This window comes from Ochotona princeps, chromosome 18, assembly GCF_030435755.1.
Source record: "Ochotona princeps isolate mOchPri1 chromosome 18, mOchPri1.hap1, whole genome shotgun sequence".
NCBI classification, from domain to species: Eukaryota; Metazoa; Chordata; class Mammalia; order Lagomorpha; family Ochotonidae; genus Ochotona; species Ochotona princeps.
The window spans coordinates 30,021,627-30,044,932 of NC_080849.1; the positions used below are offsets into that span (position 1 = coordinate 30,021,627).

The 23,306-nt window shown below is 45.4% G+C and overlaps 1 protein-coding gene across 1 annotated transcript; it reads left to right on the top strand.

The window, feature by feature from the left end:
- The first annotated feature begins 5,362 nt into the window (after window positions 1-5,362).
- LOC131482487 (zinc finger protein 396-like) lies at window positions 5,363-14,527 on the top strand. Its single transcript, XM_058676755.1, is given in 5 exon segments — window positions 5,363-5,436; window positions 9,686-10,173; window positions 10,783-10,869; window positions 10,871-10,931; window positions 13,859-14,527. Coding segments are annotated over 4 exon segments (1,050 nt in total). The 5' UTR covers window positions 5,363-5,436; window positions 9,686-9,750; the 3' UTR covers window positions 14,338-14,527.
- Window positions 14,528-23,306: the final 8,779 nt, after the last annotated feature.

Below are 23,306 nucleotides of genomic sequence, written 5' to 3' on the forward strand. Positions count from 1 at the left end.
ACCACATTGGCTCAGTTTTTGCCTAGGTTTCAAGGTGCTTATTAAAAGTACTGCCTGAACCCTCTGCTAAAGATATAAAGTCCTCTGAATAGTGTCAGAAAAATCTATTGAAAAAAAAAAACGACATGCAAGGAGGGACACACACACAAATTTTTCATTCTCTGGTTTGCTCCCCAAATGACCACAGTGGCCTAGGGTGGGCCAGGCTAAAGCAGGAGCCAGTAACTCCCACAGGGGTCCAGACATATGGCTCATCTTCTGCTGCCTTCCCAGGCACTTTTTATGGGGTTAGATTGAAGCAGAGCAGTTGGAAATCTTAGTGGCACTCTAATATGAGATGCCAGCATAACAAGGTAGATTAATCCCCTGTGCCACAACAGGGGCTCAAAATTCTTTATTTTTCTTTTTTATAAGTAAGTCCACTGTTAAGTTCGAAATTATTTTTGTGTGTGGTATGGGGAAAGGGTTAATTTTTGTTTTGTTGTGTTTGTGTATAGATACCTACTTGATCCAGCATTATTTATTGAAAAGATCATCTTTCTTTTAGTATCCTGCAGAATGCTTGTTACATGTCAAGAATCTTATGAGCTTATTCCTTGAGATTTTTTTTAAAAAAGATTTATTCAAACTGTGTCAATGTTCATCCTTTGTATTGGGTACATTGAGGACCAGTCCCTTTAACCTATGAATTTCCTGACATTCAGTTCTAGGGATTTTTTCTGGAAAAAAAATAATAATAGCATCCATGTTTTAGTACACTTATATAACAATCCTATGTAACTTCAACTAGACTTGCACCCAACAAGTGGAACCAAAGACTTCTATGACTAAGTGTATGTGGGTTTTCCCCCAGACACAAGCAAACACCTGAGCAGCAGACACCAGTTAAATGTCCTCCAATTCAATTTTGACACCTTCTAGAGACAGGGTCAGAGTTCACAAGTAGAGAGCTTGGGCCCCAAGAATGCCCCCTCACTTCAGGTGCCATTCATCAGCCCTAAGCTGTAGTACCTGTGCTTCTGACCAATTGGTCATAAAGCAGGGTTCAGCTCCCTGCTTATAGCCTGAGAAAGCAGCGGAGGATGGCCCAAAGCCTTGGGCCCTGCATCTGCGTAAGAGACCCAGAAGAAGCTCCTGTTTCCTAGGTTCAGATTGGCTCAGCTCCTGCCTTTGCAACCATTTGAGGGGTGAACCAGCGGATGGAAAATCTTTATCTCTGTATCTCACTCTCTCTGTAAATCTGCATTTCCAATGAAAATAAGTAAATCTTTTTAAAAATCAGGGTTCTCATAACCCCCTCATTAGTCTTAATATCCATAAAATGGCGCAAGTATCCAGGGAAACAGAGTTTGCTGGTTTATTACTGTTTGTCAATTCTAACTCCATCAGTTCCAGGTCAAGAACTCCTTTGAAGGCAGGTTAGAATGAAATCAGAGGAGAGCACCTCATAGGAAACAGCCCTGCGTTCCTGTTACCCATGTGATGGAACCTTTAGCCCAAATCTCAGTCTTTATTCTTTACCAGAAAACTCATACAGGAAACAAGCAAACAAACAAAAAGCCTCACAAATTGGTGATGCCACTGTGGAAACAAGGCCAGGTTGAAGGTGGAAAAGCCTTTTGAACAGAAGTGAACACAGACTGGGAAAAACATGGTGCTATGGCATGAACAGTTTTCTATTATCTTTACACATTAGGAACACAATGATGGAGCTTTTACAGTGATTGGTTCATGGAGGTGAGGTGTTCTTGGGGGTTTAGCATTGTTCTCATGGGAGTGTGTTAATTATTACAAGAGCAGGTTATAAAACACCTGCTTCCTCTGGCCTTCTAGATTTCAGGTGCTCTTGCCAACCTGACAGCCTGTCTGAGATAGTGGTAGTGAGAAGGACCTCATAATGGCTGCTCCTTTAGCCATGGACTTCTCAGAATTCAGAACCATATGGCAAATAAACCTCTATTCTTTATAAATAGCTGAATTCAAATAGTTGTAGCAACAGAAAATAGATGGAGACACCCTGTGACAGTGATGTTTGTGCGAAGGCCTTTAGTGAGAGCACAACATTGCGTCTGCATCCCCAGGAGAGAAACTCCATCTGGAATCCAGGCCCTGCAAGCTTTATAGGCTGTCAGCCCATACTGGTCATCAGGTGACATCCTGGGGAGAAGTTCTCTGAAAGTGGTTTGTGGATAGCCTATTCTTAAGACCCACACCTCCTAAGACATATTACTCCACCCATATCCTAAGCACTCACTAATGTCAGTAATTATCTACTGAAAGAGAATACTTAACGAGAACCTACTTCATAGTATAATTTTTGAAAGATTCCATTTGTTCATCAACCATCAGAAGAGCTGAAGTGAAGAAGAAATGGGAAAGCCTCACCATGTCCACCTTACTTGATAGTAAAACTGTCCTGTATGTTCATAATCAGAGAAACCCCAAACATAACAATGTATTTATGTGTGTGTGTTTTTTCGTCTGTATGGTGACCTAATAACTGGGTGTTTAAATCATAAAAATAGTCAGTTAAGGCCTATAAAGGCATCAAAACTATGGCATTTTTAAAAGATTTATTTATTTTTATTACAAAGTCAGATATACAGAGAGGAGGAGAGACAGAGAGGAAGATCTTCCATCCAATGGTTCACTCCCCAAGTGACCGCAACGGCCGCTGCTGCGACGATCCAAAGCCGGGAACCTGGAACCTCTTCCAGGTCTCCAACATGGGTGCAGTGTCCCAAAGCTTTGGGCCGTCCTCGACTGCTTTCCCAGGCCACAAGCAGGGAGCTGGATGGGAAGTGGAGCTGCTGGGATTAGAACCGGCGCCCATATGGGATCCTGGGGCGTTCAAGGCGAGGACTTTAGCCATTAGGCCATGCCACCGGGGCCAGGCATTTTTCTTAAAAGCAGTAATACAGAAGCAATTCAGAAGGCTGACTTAACCACTTTTATGCTAAAATGCATATACAACAGAACTAGCATTGGTTTGTAATATACCAAATATTAGTTGGATAAGTGGAAAATTTTTCTTGCCACAGCTCAGTTTATCTCTCTGTTTCATTACTAATGGTAACTCTTCTTATCCTGTATTTTTCTCCAACTTGATAAAACACAAGCATTGCTATTAAAAAAGAAAGAAAGAAAGAAAGAAATGTACAACATCACCAACTGCAGCCGCAAAGACAGGAATTTCAGGACACTTCTGAGTTCATGTTTATTCCCCATACCCCAGGGATATGGAATCATTTTCAGGTTGCTTATTAAGTGCTTTTGGCTGACACCTCAGAGACATATGCCACGTTGGCAATTAAAAACCTCACCCACATCTGGGCAATCATTAAAATAAGTTTTAATTGGTACATACTCACTGTTGACTCACTGTGAACATACTCACTATTAAACACCAAAGAAGCCATATTAAAGATGAGGAAAGAGGCTTCACTTACCAATAGGACAGTGATGTAACTTGGGTGATATTCAAAGAATCTTTCTGGCAGCTTCATTTGACTCTCCAATAAGGTAATCTTGGGAATACATAAAGTGATGGTTTCTTGGTAGACAGATGCCATGAGCTAGCTCCTAGAGGCTTGCTGCTGCTGAAAGCATTATCATTATCTGGGAAAATGTTAGAAATATAAAAACTCGGGCCTGACACAGTAGCCTAGTGGCTAAAGTTCTTGCCTTGCACATGCCGGGATCCCATATGGGCACTGGTTCTAATCCCAGTGGCCCTGCTTCCTATCCAGCTCCCTGCTTGTGGCCTGGGAAAGCAGTCGAGGTCAGCCCAATGCCTTGGGATCCTGCACTGTGTGGGAGACCCAGAAGAAACTCCTGGTCCCTTGCTTTGGATCAGCTCAGCTCCAGTTGTTGTGGGCACTTGGGGAATGAACCATCGGATAGAAGATCTTCCTCTCTCTCCTCCTCTCTGTATATCTGACTTTGCAATAGAAAAAGAAATATAAAACTCCATTCTACTTAAAGCCTTTTGGATAGAATGTTCATTTAAACAAGACACCTGAGGGATTGGTAAACACATTGAAGTTGCACAAGTGATCTGGGTCATAGACATCTTTGAGAATCTGATGAAAGACAAAGTCCAACTACCTGTAGGAACTAGGTAGCTGATGGAAGTTGAAAGTAGGTGAGGACTTGGACAAACCCGGAAAACATGCTCAGCCCAAAGCAGGCATATGAAATTTTGTCCTAAGTATCTGTCCTAAGGAAATGCAGGACCAGTATTCCTAGGTGTTTGCATTTTCTAAGCTATGTGAGGAAGGCAGGTTTCAATGAATGATTTCTATGTTTGAGAGGCAGAGAGATAGAGCCAGAGAGGCTTCCATTCATAGGTTCACTCCCCAGTGCTACAGTGGCTGTGCAGTGGCCAGACGGTACTGGGAGCCAGTGTGTCTCTACTGCGGGCGCCTCTCAGGGCAGGCACTGGCAGCAAGCTAGAAACAGGAGCAGAGCCAGGACTCTAACCCAGCACTCAGAGGTGGCGTGTGGACATCCTAATTGGTGTCTTCACTACTGTAGGCCAAGCACCCACCCCTAGATTTAAAAAAAAAAAGTATGAAACTAAAATTGTCATAGTGAGAATTAATTCAATTTAAAATATTAGATCAACTAAAATACCAACAGAGTCCTCTCCTCCATATTGGAATGTGGGTTTGAGTTCCAGCAACTTTGTTTTGTATTCCATTGCCTAGCCAATCCACCTGGGAAAGCAGTGGACTAAGTCAAATAACTGGGCCCCTGCTTCCAGGTGGGAGAGGCCAAGACACACACTCAGGTCCAGGCCCCGGTTTAGGACAGGTTCAGCTCCTGCCCTTGCACGCACTGGAGAGTGAACCAGTATATGGAACCAGTATATGATCCCTGTTTCTTTCTCTCTCTCCCTTTCAAGTTAATAAACACTATCTGAGGAAATACAAGCGTATGTACGGATGACAATATCTGTATGTGGGGTCTTCAGGCAACCCTGTGAAAGAACGTGGGGTTGGAGTATGCCACACATGTTCCTTTAAATGCCAATATCTGGCACGCTGGTATCAAAGAGAAACTGTACCCAAGGTAGGAAGTGCACCCGTCTTCCCTCTTGCCATGGTGGGCAAGTGACCTTTTTTTAACTTATGTGAGATGGAGTAACTTTATGGGGTTAAAGAAAATTAACGAAATACTGTATGTAAAAGCACTTTTGAAAAGTATCAAGGCTGGCGAATTGAACCACGGCACCCAGTGGCCGGGTTCCCGTCTGCAGAGGGCTGACCCCAGGCCCTCCCCTTCGCCGCGGCGCGTCTCCTTGGCAACCGCTCCTGCGCGCGGGCCTCCTACCCCCCCCCCCCCTCACCTCCCAGTCCCCGCCAGGACCGGAAGCGACTTCCGGCCGTTCACTTTTCCTGGGACTGCGCAGGGTCCGTCCTTCCAGACTGGAAGGTGAGAATCCAGGTCTCGTTCAGGCCCCTAGGCCGTCGGCAAAAGTGGCGGCCTGTGGGGATGGAACAAGGGTGCGGGGGACGACCTTGGACCTCGGCACCCCGGTGACCCGCTCCACCTGTCCCCTCCGCTGGCCAAGGCCCGTCCCTAGACCCGCCGGCTCGCGGAGGCCTCGGCCACCCTAGAGAGCAGCCTGCCTCCGGAGCAGGAGGGCTGGTGAAAAGCTCGGGCCTCTTCTCAGCTACGTGCTGGAGACCTCTTTCATTTCTGGGGGACGTGCCGGGTAGCGGGAGCGCAGGTATGGGGTCCCACAGTTTGTGCTGCTGGTGTCCAGAAGGCTGCTTTGGCTTCAGACTCCCTCCCATGTCTTCCAGGCATGCCGTGGGCTCCAGCAGAAATTCCGGGTTCTCAGGTGGTCCCCAGTGTGTGTCTGGCCTGCTTTGAGCAGGCAGGGCACTGAACAGGGGTCGGCAGAGAGGTCTCACCTGTCTCTGGCCTCTCGCCCTACAGCCTGGACTGGCTGCAGCCCTGCCCGCCCTGTTGTTGGCCACCATGGTGACCACCGTGTTGGCAAGGATTCATTATCGCAATATGGGGAAAAGAATAAACCCCATGGCTTTTATGAAGACCTACATGGGCTCTTACTAATGTTTAGAATAGTGCTTGATACCACATGAATTTTATATGTGCTTCCTGCTGTTCGCATCATAGCGTGTGGCTGGCTAAGATGGTGTCACTCGGTAATGTGAGTGTTCTGAAGGCACAGACTTCATGCTGTTTACCCGGTATCAACAGTGCCTGGAACAGTGCCTGGTGAAGAGAGAAAGTATCCGATGGCAAGCTGCATAACAAGGAAAACTTAGGTCAGAGATGAGCGTTTAAAATTATCGTTTGTTGAACTTGTACAAATATATTACGTACCATGGCCCAATTTTAAATGTTTGGTTGCCATCGTTACTAGTGATACATATGATACGTGCTACTAAGGTAAGTGATTAACAGGGAATACTAATAAACTAATTGGTGGGTATGTCATTCCCCTGACACATCACTGTGTTGCTGTTAGCATTGTGAATTTGGGCCTGGCGTATTGGCCTAGTGGCTAAAGTCCTTGCCTTAAACGCACCGGGATCCCATATGGTCTCCGGTTCTAATCCCGGTGGCCCCACTCCCCATCCAGCTCCCTGCTTGTGGCCTGGGAAAGCAGTCAAGGACGGGCCAAGACTTTGGGACCCTGACCCACATGGGAGACCCGGAGGAGCTCCTGGCTCCTGACTTCGGATCGGCACAGCATCAGCCGTTGTGGTCACTTGGGGAGTGAATCATCGGACAGAAGATCTTTCTCTCTGTCTCTCCTTTTCTCTGTATATCTGACTTTGCAATAAAAATAAATAAATCTTTAAAAAGAAACATTGTGAATTGATAGTCTTTTTTGTGATTTTTTTTAAATGTACTTATTTATTTGAAAAGCAGAATTTGAGAGGAAGAGACGTCTTCCGTTTGGTGGTTCACTCTCTAAATGGCTACAACAGCTGGGGTCTGACCAGGCCAATCCAGGAGTCTGGAGCTCCATCTGGGTTTCCCCATGGGTGTCAGGGGCCCATGCACTAGGACTGTCTTCTGTTGTTTCCCCAGGAGCATTAGCAGGGAGCTGGATCAGAGCAGTAGCAGCCAGGACTGGAAGAAGTGGGCAGATCGGATGCCAGCCACAGGCCCTCAACTCCCTCTTTTTTTTTTTTTTTTTTTTGCAATTAAATTGATAGCATATAACAAGATAGAACTGGCCAGTCTCCTTTGACCCCATTAAACAGAGACCTTAAAACATGCCTGAAGGAGAAAACAAGTGTCATTCATGCAAATGTGTCATCCAGCGGTGTTGTAATAGTGAAAATCAGAAACCACCCCAAAATGACTCAAGTGTAGGTATTACAGATTGAAGTAGAAGGAAGTGGAAAAACAGGAATCACTGGGGCCTGGCGCAGCGCCAGGGTGCCACAGAGGTGCCGGTTTGTGTCCCGGCTGCTCCTCTTCCCATACAGCTTCCTGCTTGTGGCCTGGGAAGGCATTAGAGGACGGCCCAAAGCCTTGGGACCCTGCCCCACGTAGGAGACCTGGTGGAAGCTCCTGGCTCCTGGCTTCGGATTGGCTCAGCTCTGGGCATTGTGGCCACTTGGGGAGTGAACCACTGGACAGAAGATCTTTGTCTCTCCTTCTCTTTGTGAATCTGACTTTCCAAAAATAAATAAATAAATAAAATTAGGAATCATTAAGATGGAGAAATATGCCACTGCTTTTGGTTTTGAATTATTCCTTTAATATCCAATAATACAATTTGAACAGTGAAAATTGAAAAAAATTCTTCACAAAAGTACTTCTCTCACGAGGGTATTTCTTTGCCTGCTTTGTGGCCAACTAGATAGAGCTAAATGGTTCTTTTTTTTTTTTTTTTTTTTAAAGATTTTATTATTATTGGAAAGCCGGATATACAGAGAGGAGGAGAGACAGAGAGGAAGATCTTCCCTCCGATGATTCACTCCCCAAGTGAGCCGCAACAGGCCGGTGAGTGCCGATCCGAAGCTGGGAGCCAGGAAACTCTTCCGGGTCTCCCAAGTGGGTGCAGGGTCCCAAAACCTTGGGCCGTCCTCAGCTGCTTTCCCAGGCCACAAGCAGGGAGCTGGATGGGAAGTGGAGCTGCCGGGATTAGAACCAGCACCCATATGGGATCCCGGGGCTTTCTTTTTATTTATTTATTTATTTATTTATTTATTTATTTATTATTAAATTTATTCATTAATTACATTGTGTTGTAATTTCATAGGAACTGGGATTCTCCCCCTACTTCCTCACACCCTCCCCCCCATGGTGGGTTCCACCACCCTGTTGCGTAACCATAGTTCAAGTTCAGTTGAGATTCCCTCTTAGCAAGCATATGCCAAGCATAGAGTCCAGCATCTTATAGTCCAGTCAAGTCCAACTACTTATTGGGGAGACCCTCTCTGGTCTGAGGGCAGAGCCAGCAGAGTATCATGCCGATCAAATAAAAGCACTAACATATTATCAGCAATAATTAACATCGTTATGGAATTAATTGACATAGTATTGAGCAGCAACATGTTAAAAATAAATGCGATTTCTTTTTTTTTTTTTTTTTTTTTTTAAAGATTTTATTCATTTTTTATTACAGCCAGATATACACAGAGGAGGAGAGACAGAGAGGAAGATCTTCCGTCCGATATTTCACTCCCCAAGTGAGCCGCAACGGGCCGATGCGCGCCGATCCGAAGCCGGGAACCTGGAACCTCTTCCGGGTCTCCCACGCGGGTGCAGGGTCCCAATGCATTGGGCCGTCCTCAACTGCTTTCCCAGGCCACAAGCAGGGAGCTGGATGGGAAGTGGAGCTGCCGGGATTAGAACCGGCGCCCATATGGGATCCCGGGGCTTTCAAGGTGAGGACTTTAGCCGCTAGGCCACGCCGCCGGGCCCATAAATGCGATTTCTTAACCACATTCTGTGACCACCCCATTCACATTTCCATTTTAGTTTATATACTACATATGACATAACATCCATAACATGACATGTTATGCATAACATCATATCTTCTTAAATTAAGGCGAACTTGTGGTATCTAACCCTTTGGGATTGGCTCATTTCCCTTAGCATTATGGTTTCCAGTTTGGCCCATTTGGCCACAAAGAACTGCATTTTGTTTTTTTTAATAGCTGAGTAGATCCCGGGGCTTTCAAGGCGAGGACTTTAGCCGCTAGGCTACGCTGCCGGGCCCGAGCTAAATGGTTCTTTAACCTGCTCCATGGTGGTGGCTTTCCTCGGGCTCCCCTCCTCTCTGTTCTCTGAGAGCTTCTGGCTCCTGTTTAGTTAGCCTCATGGGTGTGGTTTGCAGAATAAATTGGAAATCACTTGAGCCCTAGCTTTCTGGTTCTCTTAGAGGAAGCTGTCCTCGAAGGGGTGGTTTGGTCTGGGCATGGTCTGTCCGATTGTATCCTCCTTCCCCAGAGACAAAAAGAACACGTGTAAACAATAGTCTTGCCCACTTTCCCCTGATCCTTGATCCTTCCCACCCGGATCAGCTATGTAAACATAATTAAAATAACAATTTTAAAAAAGAAAGGGTGATGTATGTTTAGATTAATACTGGTTCTTTCTCTACAGCCATATGTTGTTCTTAGTCGTTTTGTTCTAAGAAGCTTTGGTCCTTTATCTTCTTTCCATTTGTTTCACTGTGTTTAAGGAGTGTCCATCAGGAGAGCGCCACCACCTTGTGGGTTAGAGATTAGCAGTCTTGTGCCCGTCAAAATGTCTGCAAAAGGGAAAGAGTCGACAGTCCTCCCCCTGCAGACTTCCCAAGAGCCCGATGGAGTTCCGGTGGTGAAGATGGAAGAGGAAGAGCTGGCCTGTGAGCCCGACTCTGGACTTCCCCGCAGCAGCAGCAGCTACAGCCCAGACACCTTCCGCCAGCACTTCAGGCAGTTCGCTTACTCCGACTCCACAGGGCCCCGGGAGGCTCTGGACCGGCTCCGCGAGCTCTGCCAGCGCTGGCTGAGGCCCGAGGTGCACACCAAGCAGCAGATCCTGGAGCTGCTGGTGCTGGAGCAGTTCCTGGCCATCCTGCCGGAGGAGCTGCAGAGCTGGGTGCACGAGCGTCAGCCAGCCAGTGGAGAGGAGGCCGTGACCCTGCTGGAGGAAGTGGAGAGAGAGTTTGACAGGCAGACAGAGCAGGTAAGAAGGTGTCCGTGGGTGATGAATAACCAGCCGGGCCAGGTCAAGAGCAGGGATGTACCAGCAAGGGGGAAGCTTCCTGAATTGCATTCCCACTTGGAGCAGCTGAAGGTATAGGTTGGTTTGATTTTTTTTAAAAAAGATTTATTCATTTTATTACAGCCAGATATACAGAGAGGAGGAGAGACAGAGAGGAAGATCTTCCCTCCGATGACTCACTCCACAAATGAGCCGCAACGGGCCAGTGCGCACCAATCCGAAGCGGGGAACCTGGAACCTCCTCCGGGTCTCCCACGCGGGTGCAGTGTCCCAATGCATTGGGCCATCCTCAACTGCCTTCCCAGGCCACAAGCAGGGAGCTGGATGGGAAGTGGAGCTGCCGGGATTAGAACCGGCGCCCATATGGGATCCCGGTGCTTTCAAGGCGAGGACTTTAGCCGCTAGGCCACACCGCCGGGCCCTGAAGGTATAGGTTGGTAACCATAGCTCTGGGTGCCCCCAGGTACTCTGCCTTCTGTTTCCTGCATCCAGGATGTTTTCTATACAGTGTCCTCTTTGTGATAGTACCCTCAAGTTCCCTTCTTCAGCCTTTGTTATCTTTTTTTCCAGGTCTTACTTTTTGGACAAAGGAAGGACCTGAGTGGAGAGGAGCCGGTGCCTTGGGAAGCCCCTCTGCAGTTCCCAAGTGGCCAGCTGTGAGTCTGGGAGGCAGGAGCTCCCATGGGCCCCATGGGAAGTGCAGTCCTTCAGACAAAATGGTGAGGTGCACAGTTCAGGTCCTGTGGGAGAGGGGTCTAAGCCCAGCACGGGACTCACCATGTCCCCTCTCACCTCCTCCTGACTCTGGGAAATTCCACTCTGACTAACTGTGTTTCTTTGATATCGATTCTTACAAAGTCTTCAGCTGTTTTAAAATCTTGACACCATCCCCATCAGGGTTTTCAAACATTTTTCCTCTAATAAAGTCTTGTGTGGAGTCCCAATACATAAACAGAAAACACACCCACACTGAGGCAGCAGCGGACTGCCCCAGCCACAGGCCTCTGGCCCGGCCTCAGGCGTGCCTCTTCTGTTCCGCATTCTGTTCTGCGGGGATCCAAGTATAGACTGGAGACCACAGCTCTGCCCTGTCATTTTCCATGGAACTGCTCAGTGACTGTGGGGACCCCACAGCAAAACGACTCACTTTGTTGCTGCGATGACTTTTCCTGGCTGACGTGCTTTGAATATGGTTTCCTATTCCTTCATACCTGAGTTGGCCTCTGTTGCTGTCTCAGCTTTTATAAAAGCACTGCAAAATGGCTGGCATAACCATCTGTCTGACTGCAGATACTAAGAAATATGTGCTGGGGAAAATAAAAAAATGAAAACCAGACAATCGGAAGCTAGGGACAGGATCTCATGTGTAGAGTGGTGAAGGTCTCCCTGATGAAGTGATATTTGAGCCCCTTATCCTAGATGATCATCCAGGATGAGATGGGAGCAGCACTTAAGAAGGAAACCTCACTTGCAAAGATCTTTGTTCTGCGTAGCACCAATTCTCAGTTTCAGGGCTGGCTGGTTAGCCTATCAAGGTCCGAGTTTTTCCACAAATATGCTGATAAGAAGCTATAGGAAAGACAAGCACAGAAACTGAGAGATACGCATAAAACTCTTGACAAATACCTACTCCCATGAGGCTTGTACCAAGAATTTAACACCTCCAGTTTAGACGTGTTTTGGCGTGTGGAAGGAAACCATCTCGGCTCACCAGCTGGTGACTACCAAAGTGATGAGCCTTCAAGTCTGGTTTGGGAGTGCTGCTATTGACAAGAACCACGATGCAGTTGCAGGTATTCCCAGAGTCCCAACTGTTTTTAAAAGAGAAAATTGTAACAAATCCAAAGGCCCAGGATCTTGTAATACAGGGCAGACAGAATCAGAATTTTATGATAGTGTAACAACCATTTTTCAAGACTACAACACAATGTGGCACTGAAATACATTTTCCTAAAAGATTTATTTCATTTTATTTGAAAGGCAGGCTGAGAAAGAAAGATCTTCAACTCACTGGTTCACTTCCTAACTGGCAGCAACAACCAGGGCTGGGCCTGGCCAAACCCAGGAGCCAGGAGCTGCTTCTGGGTCTTCCACATGGGTGCAGGGGCCCCAAAACTTAGGCCATCCTCTGCTGCTTTCCCAGGTACATTAGCAGGAAGCTGGATTAGAAGTAAAGTATCTGGGACTCAAACTGGTGCCCATATGGGATGCCAGCGGTACAGGTAACAGCTTAACCCACTAAGCCACAGTGCTGGCTCCAGCTGAGATACATCTTAGAAAAGGTTCTATTGTTTTAGTGCTTATCAAGTACTAACTGTCACCAGGATTTTGATCCTAGTGATTCAGCATTAAATCACTTTAGACTATGAGCTATCAAAAAATGGATTTTAGAGAACAGACATTTAAACAGTGGTTAAGCTACCACATCCCTTGGCAGAGTGCCTGGTATCAAGTGCCAGCTCCATTCCTGATTCCAGAAGCTTGCCAGTACACGCCTGCCAGCATAGGAGAACACCTGTGATGGCTCAAATGCTTGAGTCTTTGCCACCTTCCTGGGAGACCTGGATGGGGTGATCCTTGCCTCATCCTTGCCTCAGCCTTGCCCAGTGTGGGCTGTTGCAGGCATGAAGGGAGTCAACCACTGTCTTTCTCTCTGCCTTTCAAATAAAATTAAAAATGTTTCCAGTGAATTTGAGTAACAAGCATTTTGCCTAGTGGTTGCAACGTCTGCGTCCTTCGTTAGAGTACCAAATTCCATCCGGCTTTGGCTTCTGACCCTGAGAGACAGAGGTGATGGCTCAAGTAATTTAGTTCCTGCCATTGATATGGGAGATCGGAAATGCATTCCTGGCTCCCAGCTTCAGCCTGGCCTGGCACAGCCCAGACTGCTGCAGGCATTTGGCGAGTGAACCAACACTTCAGAGCAATCTTTCTTTCCTTCTCCCTCTCTTTCTCTACTTTTCAAATAAAAGAAGATCTTTGAAAATAAATGGGAATCTTTACTATATAGTTTATATTTAAACCAATACTGACTGATAAATGATTAATTGTCATATATGAACAAATGATAGAATTAGTTTTATTTCCTTGTTTGGTAACTGTTTAAATAGTTTAAATTTTAAATGTAAAATCCTTTTTGAAAAGCCTATAATTTTCTTGATATCATATTTAATTACTAACTGTTCTATGTCATCTCCCTGACTATGCCTTGAGAGGGCCACAGGATCACTTGTCGTTAGTCCCTCTGTGGGTCCCTTCATTTCTGTCATTTCTTTAGATAGAACAATATCCCCAGTAGTTATAGTCAGTCCTAGACAAGTTATTTCCTCAGTCATGTCCAGAACTGCTGTGCTTTTTTTTTTTTTAAAGATTTATTTGTTTATCTGGAAGGCAGAGTTAGAGAGAGAAAGATCTTCCATCTGCTGGTTCACTCCCCAGATAGCAATGGCCAGAGCTGGGCTGGTCTGAAGTCAGGAGCTTCTTTCAGGTCCCCCATGAGGGTAATAGGGGCCTAAGTGAGCACTTGGGCCGTCTGCTGCCTTGCCTGGCACATTAGCGGGGAGTTGGATCAGAAGCATAGCAATTGGAACGTGAGGCAGCACTCCATTACGGGATGGTGACATTGTTTTTTTATTTATTATTTCAGGTGAAGACACCGCAACTGTAAGTGTGAAAACGGCTTCAAGGCAAAAGACCATTCCTTCAGGCCGAGAACCGTACTGTGATGTTTCTAACAGTCTCCCTGTGACTGCCTTCCGGAGTCCTGCGGGTGGAGAAAGCAGTGAGCAAAATGGTGGATTTGAAAGCAAACCAAAAAACCCCTCTCGAAAAAAACAACACAAGTGCAATGAATGTGGCAAAGTCTTCAGCCAGAGCTCAGCCCTTATTTTACATCAGAGAATCCACAGTGGAGAGAAACCCTACACATGTGACAAGTGTGCAAAAGCTTTCAGCCGAAGTGCAGTTCTGATCCAGCATCAAAGAACTCACACTGGGGAAAAACCCTTCCAGTGTCATGAGTGTGGCAAAGCCTTCAGTCAGAGCTCAAACCTTCTCAGACACAGGAAGCGACACACTAAGGAGAGGTCTCGTCTGTGCCACCAGGGAACCGAAGCACTTAGCTAAAGCTTTCTCAGAATTAGAGAAGACATGAGGCGCTAGCAATCCTGAGGTTTTCTTTTAAGGGTCATAAAAGCTGGAGAAGAAAATGTAGACTATTTCTTGTCAGCATCATTTGCCATTCTACTTAGCAGTGTGGTGTCAGTTCACCTCTCAAAGCTTATACCAGGTTTCTACCCATAAGCATCCCCGACATTCTCAGGCATAGCTACTGTGTCCATCATTAGTAGAAATAATCAACTATATATTCCTAGAGAGAGAAGATATGTAATGTGAAAACAGATACTGCCTCCCAAAATTACAAAGGTTAAACATTTAAGTACTTAAATAAAACCCCCACTTGTCTCCTTTAGCAGATTCAGAATATGAAGAGGAAGGCTGAGGATCCCACGACACTGTACCTCAAGCCCAAGGCTGAATGTCCAGGGTTATTGTCAGGAAGCTGTTGAAAAAGGGACATAATCTCATAAAAGCTCACAAGAAGCCTGCTCATGGCTCAGGACAATTTTATATGTTGGGAAAAGTCTTTATAATATGATTTTAAAATAACAGAAGCATTAAGAACTTCCTACATGTATTTAAGGGATGATAACCTAAACATAAGGAATGTTTTCATAATAAACAGGGCTGTTCTGTGGGTACTTGTATAAACTTAATGATTCAAGACCAATGGAACACATAAGATCGGCAGGTGCAGTGTGTAACTGTCAAGTGCGGGACAGCACACCTAGAAAAGGAGGTCCTTAACCATGGTAACCATAGCTAAGTGGTCCTCACATTCCCATTGTGCTTAAGCCAGCCCTGAATACGGGTCAGGCGTCATGAGACTTTCGATTCTGATGCTGTTGTACACATGAAAAGATCACTAAAGTTCAAGTTGAAGGGTCTGCCACAGTCAGTTATAAGCCGTTGTTGACATAACCATTATGGTCTGTAGGTTTTACATCCAGATTCTCACTGTAGGATATGAATTGTTAAAAGTATGACCACAGGTTCAGTCAGACCTGTATGTCACTAAAATTATTCTGACAGGTACAACAAAATGTCCTCTTTCCAGGGATTTTTGCTAGAACCTGTTATTACTGTGTTTGTCGTCATGGTACAGTCACCTCCAAAGGAGGCTAGTGGCAGAGGTGGAAGTCATCAGAGGAAGGGAAGAAGTGGCTCATAGACAATGTATTTGTCTAGCGGGGTTCCCCGTAAAGGATAAATATTTCATTCTGAGAAAATCCACCTGTATCTAGTGTGTAAAGCAATTCCAGAAACAAATGTGGAATTTCTGTGTTCTACTTAACTGATAAATATTATAAGGGAGAAGTGAGTACAAATATTACATCTGGAGTTTTAAAAACTCCAGCTTTTTATACATCCAGTTAAAAAACATGTGAGTCTTTGTGGCTTATTCTTTTTGTAACCAAAGAAAGGAATGATCCATGTATTAAACCATCTGAGGCATGTACTGGATGCTGAGAGGCATATGTATTGTGGATTAGTGCTTACTAATGGAAAGAATTTCTTAGTCTCTTACAGGGCAGAATCAAAGTCAGATATTCTGAGGGAAGTGTCTTTAGCTGCTGCCATAAACGTTGTATGTTGGCATTCTGTATCACTGTGAATAATCTGAGCTCCACCAGTAAGCTATTTGAATTGCATATAATGAATATTTAAGGAGTGTTTCTGTGTGCTTTGATTTATTTACACTCACATCATTCTAAGGGACAGTGCTAGTTTTTCTAAAAGAATTACTCTGCATTGAGCTAATATTGAAAGAAATGCACAGGTATTAGCACCGCCATTAGACTGGTTAATTTCCAGAGAAAAAGGAAGTATTCCAAATGAAATTGGATGTTGTTTTTAGAATTTCATTTGATTTGTGCTTACAATATTACCAGGTAAGATGGTCTTCGAGTTTCAGTGGTTTGACTTAGAACTCTTATTTCCAGTGATGTAAAAATAACATGCCGTTTACTTCTAATTCTGATGTTTGCCTTGCTAGTGATTAGCAGTATTGAAAACCACATCTCTGAAAAGGATATGAGGATACCATAACATGATATCACAAAATGCTAATGTAAAAAATTCATGACAAATGAAATCACATGTGAGCTTATTATGGTTCCCCCAAATTTGAAATCCACAAAATTTTTTTCGTATGTGCTTTCCATGAACTTTTTCAAGACTCCCTCATAAAAATCGTGGTTTTAAAAATTTTCTGCACCAAAGTTAAACTTATTTTCTAATTCCATTTCTATAACGTTTTCAAAGTACTCTGCACAAAAAATTCTTAGACTGCAACAATAGCAAATCAACCATCCATGGCCCATGAATCTTAGTCTTCTGTAAGCGGCTTGGCTCTTGGAATGGCCACATCACTAAGCCAGGCAACTGAATGTGATGGAAAAAGCCTGCTTCTGGGACAAGTTTGCTTCCTTCTAAAAAATAAAGCCCAGGGTGGAGATGATACTTCCTACCAATATGTTACTGTGACTGGGTGGTGCACCATGAAGCAACACATAAAAAGGTAAGCAGAACTGAACATGTAAATTAGAAGGGGGTGGGAAGTGTTAGAAATAAGTTATCTCATTGTCACCTTAAAAAGTTATGGGAGAGCCCGACACGGTAGCCTAGTGGATAAAGTCCTTGTCTTGCATGCGCCAGGATTCCATTGGGCAGAGATTTAATCCAGGCAGCCCCACTTCCCATCCTGCTCCCTGCTTGTGTCCTGGGAAAACAGTCGAGGATGGCCCAAAGCCTTGGAACCCTGAACCCGTGTGGGAGACCTGGAGGGGGCTGAAGGCTCCTGACTTCGGATTGGCTCAGCTCCAGCCATTGCAGCCGCTTGGGGAGTGAATCAGTGGATGGAAGATCTTCCTCTCTGTTTTCTCTCTGTATATCTGACTTTTCAATAAAAATAAAATAAATCCTTTTAAAAAAAAGTTATGGGGAAAACAAAAGAGAAACTTCAGCAGAAGGAGTAATTAAAAACAAAAATTAGAGAGGCTTTGGTTCCAGGTAAGGAGAAGTAAGCTTTCTCTGCCGTCTAACACCCACTAAGGCAAAGATAAATCCCAGAGAGTATGAACGATTCACTGAGTTGTCTTTTTCTTCCTATTATCTCCTATGCTTGAGTAAATTCATCTGAAACCTAGCAGTGCACATAGTGCTATATGACAAGTGGTCTGTTTCTGGCCCTGGGAGCAGGAAGGAGGGCTCCACAGAGTCCAAGAGAATGGGAGAAATCCCATATAGCTTTCCCTTCATTTCCTTTTGAGCTACTCCAGCCTCCAGATGATACTATGGTAGCATCAGCAACAGCAGCCCAGTGGCAGCAATAGTAACAGAAAGCTCCTGTAACCGAGAGGAAGGGCAGCCCTTCGCTCTGATAAGAACTGCTTTACTGCTAGGAGCATACTGTAAAAAGTCTCCCATGGCTTTTTATTATCTTGTCCTCTTGCTGCTTGGACCAGGAGGCAGATGCCTTTGGAGAAGTTAATAGTACAGTGGAGAAACTAAACCCCAGCTTTAAAGCTGAAAGATCAGTAAGGAAGCTCCAGGGAGCCAGCAAGCATTAACGCGCAAAGGGAATAGGGGTCAAGTGCGATCCCCTGCAGGTGTACACGAACTGTCTGAGTTGCCTGCAAACTGTGTATGCATTAGGCTGGCCCTGAAGAGCAGAGCACAGCACTGAGCGTGGAGTTATCGGGTAGCCCTCTGCTCAGGCCCTGGCCTGCCCACTCACTGGGTGGCACACCTGAAGGATAGACCCAAGATGCATGGGGAAAAATTTGAAAACCTTAACACTAGAACCACAGTCTTTGCAGTGCAGATCTGCCAACAAGCATAACTGCGTATTCCAACAAACAAAAATCAACATTCTCCTTTGAATTTTAAAACCAACCAGAGGTGGGCCAAGTGTGGTGGCCTAGCTGCTAAAGTCCTTGCCTTGAACACGCCAGGATCCCATTGGGCAGAGATTCTAATCCCGGCAGCCCCGCTTCCCATCCAGTGCCCTGCTTGTGGCCTGGGAAAGCAGTCGAGGACAGCCCAAAGACTTTGGACCCTGCACCTGCATGGGAGACCTGGAAAAAGTTCCTGGCTCCTGGCTTCAGATTGGCACAGCATCAGCTGTTACAGTCACTTGGGGAGTGAATCATGAGACGGAAGATCTTCCTCTCTGTCTCTCCTCCTCTCTGTATATCTGACTTTGCAATAAAAATAAATAAATCTTTCAAAAAATTTACCCAGAGGACCTGTTGTGGTGGCCTAGCTGCTGAAGTCCTTGCCTTAAACACACAGAGATCCCATATGGGCGCCGGTTCTAATCCCGGTGGCCCCACGTCCCATCCAGCTCCCTGCTTGTGGCCTGGGAAAGCATTAGAGGACGGCCCAGTGCCTTGGGACCCTGTGCCCATGTGGGAGACTCAGAAGGAGCTCCTGGCTCCTGGCTTCAGATCAGTTCAGTTTTGGCTATTGAGACCATTTGGGGAGTGAACCAGTAGATGGAAGATCTTTCTCCTTATCTCCATAAATCTGCCTTTACAATAATAATAATAAAAAGGAAGCAATAGAGAAGTAGAATGTATAATAAATCTAATGGAAGTTTCATTACTAAAAAAATACAAGAAAAATAAATCATTTACCAATTAGATTCAAAAGAATCAAGATGATAGAAGAAACAGTGACAAAAGAATCTGAAAACAAAGAAGGATGACTTAAGAAAACCATGGTCCAAAAAGCTTCACATGCGTAGGCACAAAAATTCTCCAGAAAATATCAGCGAACTAAATTCAGCAATCCATAAAAAGAATGAAATACTAGGACAAAGTTGGCTTTATCCCTAGGACTGTAAGGTTGACTCAGTATTCAAGAATCAATCTAGATAATCCATAAAAAGAGAAATAAACACATGATTGCATTAGTTCATGTAGAAAAAGTATTTGACAAAATTCAACAACTAATTGTGATAAGGGAAGCTCCTCAAATGGATAAACAACATCCATTTAAGAACTGGCGTTGCTATCATTCTTGATCTTGGGAGAATGAATACTTTGCCTCCTAAGATGAGGATGAAAGAAAGGACGCTGACTCTTTATAGGCCCCTTCAAAATCGTACAGGAAGCACTGTACAAATTGGAAGTTTAAAACCAGAATTTCCATATTTGCAGATGACATGACTGTCAGCACAAGAAATCGCTCTGAATCTACCGACAGAGACCCTAGTGGGTAATAATGGGTTTTTAACAAGATTGCAGGATATGAAGTTGCCTTACTCAGTCTAGGTTGGAAGTTCAAGGTCAATTTCCACTTAATTCAGTCTCTGGTGAAGGCCTCTTCCTATTTTGTAGAGGGATTCCTTTCACTGTATCCTCATATCACACACACACATCATCATCATCATCATCAACTGTCTTGGATACCCCATTAGTTCCATATACTTCATGATCAAATTATCTTTCCAAAGTTCCACCCTCTAATTCCATTACATTAGGGTTTCAACACAAGGATGTTGGGGAGACATGAGCATTCAGTCTGCAGCAAAAGCTAGCACACAAAAATCAACTTACAAATATATACTGAAATGAACTGGAAATTAAAGTTTTAAAATACCACTGAAGGAGCTGGTGCTGTGGTACAGTAAGTGAAGTCTTTGCCTGCAGTGCCAGTAACCCATATGGGCACCGATTTGTGTCCCTGATGCTCCATTTCTGATCCAGCCACCTACTAATGCGATTGTTAAAGCAGTGGAAGATGGCCCAGCTTGTGCCCCTGCACCTATGTGGGAGACTCAGAAGAAGCTCCTGGACCCCAGGTTCAACCTCGCTCAGCCCTGGCAGTTGTAGCCATTTGGAGAGTGAATTAGTGGATGGAAGATTCTCTGTCTCTCCCTCTCCCTTTCTGTAACTCTTTTATAATAATAAGATTTTGAAAATATTATGAGCAACTTTATGTCAATAAATTAGACAAATGAAATTAAAAAAAAAAGAATTACCCATAGCCCATATTACCCATAGCCAGGTAATAATGTTGTTGCCTTCCTTTCCAAATCCCACAGATCTGGTTATGTTAGCAGTTGAAAGGGGAGAGCTTTATGTGGAAGATGCCAACATCTACCAGGGCTTTGTTTTCAGTTCCTGGCAACACAGATTCCTGGGGCATTACACCTATTTGCTAGAATAGAAATGTTATAATACTATATGCAAAGTGCCTAAAGGGAGATACTTTGGATCTGAAAGCTTGAGAATGCTAGGAAAGGTGGCTCACGGGTGGGGTTTGGTAACCTCACATCTGAAGGTCTGCGCTTTTCTGCAGTATGCAAACTGTTCTCACCTCACTCCTCTGTCTTGGGTGCCTGCCTTCCCTCTCAGCTAGCTACCTTATTGAAGTGCGGTAAATCTGCATGGTCTGCCTCTAACTAGAAGGCAAAGTTAAGATAATTAGATCTTCATTTTATATGTATCAAGCTCTCTGGAGAGGTAGATATCCATTGTTTGACCATTCATTAATGGGTATATAATTTTGGTAACAATGCAAGATTGAAATACATAAGTGGGCTCAATGCAATGACCAGCATCTAAATCCTTGCCTTGCACGTGCCAGAATCCGATATGGGTGCTGGTTCCATGTTTGAGGTGTTCATTTCCCATCTAGCTCCCTGCTTGTGGACTTGGAAGGCAGTAGAGGATGGCCCAAAGCCTTGGCACCCTGCACCCATGTGGGAGACCCAAAGGAGGCTCCAGGCACTTGACTGTGGATCAGCTCAGCTCTGGTCGTTGTGGCCACTTGGGGAGTGAACCAGAGGATGGAAGATCTTTCTATCTGCAGCTCCTTCTCTCCATAAATCTGCCTTCCCAATAAAAATAAATCTTAAAAAAAAAAAAGGACATAGCCAGATGCCGGCTACTCATGCGTGTGCTTTTGTCACACACCAAAATGACACCAAAACAATGTGGTCAGATGACTGCAACAAGAATTGCCAACTCTCAGGGTTACAGCCATACTGCAGTTAGGTCTTTCTGTGGTCTACAACTGTGGTCCCAGGGGAGGGGGACCGAAAGCCTCACCAGAACCCAGGAAGCAATGAACAAGTGCCTCCTGTAAGCCTCCTTGGAAAACAGGGCCTGTTAGTAGCTGCTTGTAAGCCCCCCATGTTCTCATGTCCCAGGGGGATTGCAAGGTGTTTTGTTAAGACTCAGGTCAGCTGCTGTTCAGGTCTGACCTAGTGAATGCGGTGACACTTGTTCCCTACCCTGAGGTTGCCAACAGAATCACGAGGGTCTCCATTTAATATGACAAGAAGGGCCAACATTCAGGAAAATGCCCACCTAGTAGGGATTCAGAATGTTTCAAAGTGGGTGTTGTTTGTCCCTACCTTATAAAGAATACATTGAAGTCGTTGTGGCATAGGGATAAAGCTGCTGCCTGCAGTGCTGGGGTCCCACATAGAGGTTCAATTCCCGCCTGCTCTGCTTCTTATTTAGCTCCTGTAGTGTTTCCCAGGAAAGCAGTGCAAGGCGGACCAAGCACCTGGGTTCCTTCCACCCACACGGGAGACCCGGAACCACTTCCTGACCCTGCATTCTGCATGGCCCAGCCCTGGCCATTGAGGCTATCTGTAGAGTGAACCAGTAGATGGAGCCCACTCACTCTGTGTCTTCCCCTTGGTCTCTATAACTCTTTCAAATAAATAAAATACATCATTAAAAAAAGCAAATTAATGGGCCCAGCACGATAGCGTAATCGTTAAGGTCCTTGCCTTGAATGCCCGGGGATCCCATATGAGTGCCGGTTCTAATCCCAGCAGCTCCACTTCCCATCCTGCTCCCTGCTTGTGGCCTGGGAAAGCAGTCAAGGATGCCCCAAAGCCTTGGGACCCTGCACCCACTTGGGAGATCCAGAAAGAAGTTCCTGGCTCCTGGCTTTGGATCGGCGCAGCACTGGCCGTTGCGGCTACTTGGGGAGTGAACCATTGGATGGAAGATCTTCCTCTTTGTCTCTCCTTCTCTCTGTACATCTGCCTTCCCAATAAAATAAATAAATCTTGAAAAAAAGCGCAAATTAATGAGGACTGTCACATTGTGGATTACATTTACTATTTTAGAAAGAATAGTGAGAACAGAACAGGGAATCACAGGCCAAAGGTTTTGCAAACTTTTCAAACATTTTTAACTTCTTCAAGTATTTGTTTGCCTTTTCCCCCCCAACGTTAATTAGATGCAAAAACTTCAAACGTAAAACCAACCAAAACAAAAACTCCTTGAACTAGCCCTTTAGGGAAGGGGGAAGTGTTGGAACAGCAGCCAAACAGGGGCATGAAAAGGCTGGGTCTCTGGTCGTCTCCAAAGAATTAAAAAGCTTCAGCAGGGGGCAGGCAAAGACGTGCTCTGGTCACGGTGAAGAGCAGCGCTGTACCACTTGCTCTCCAGTCCATGAATCCAGTGAGCGGCACTTGACAGAGGGACATGAAAGGCTGAAGGGCCCTGAGATGCTTCTGGAAGGCCTGAAACAGCAAGGGTCCTGGGGGAGGTTTCCGATGTCCGACCTGGGAGCTAGCGTGGGCAGCAAGGCAGCCAGCAGGCCACACATCCCTAAATGTTCCAGAAACAGATACTGAGCGCTCTCCATGTAAGGCAGACGGCATCCCGGGACTAGGTGGGGACAGCGTGCTGAACAGGACAGACAGGGGCCCTGTCCTCACGGCCCTTACACACCAAGCCGGTACGCAGCCAGGAGAGCCCCTTACAGCGACATGGGACATGGCCGGGGCAGGGGCTGGAGGGGAGAAGGCTCCCCTGAGGAGACAAGGCAGTCAGGGAGACCCCGGGCTTTTGGGGCCACGAGACCGCGACCCTAGAGTTCAGAGTTGGGGATGCAGTCTACTGGCAGGCAACGTCCTCGAAGTAACAGGACCTTTACAAAGGCGATCTGGTTGACATTGTTATCACATGCACGCTATTTTCTGGTGTAAAACAGCCCGC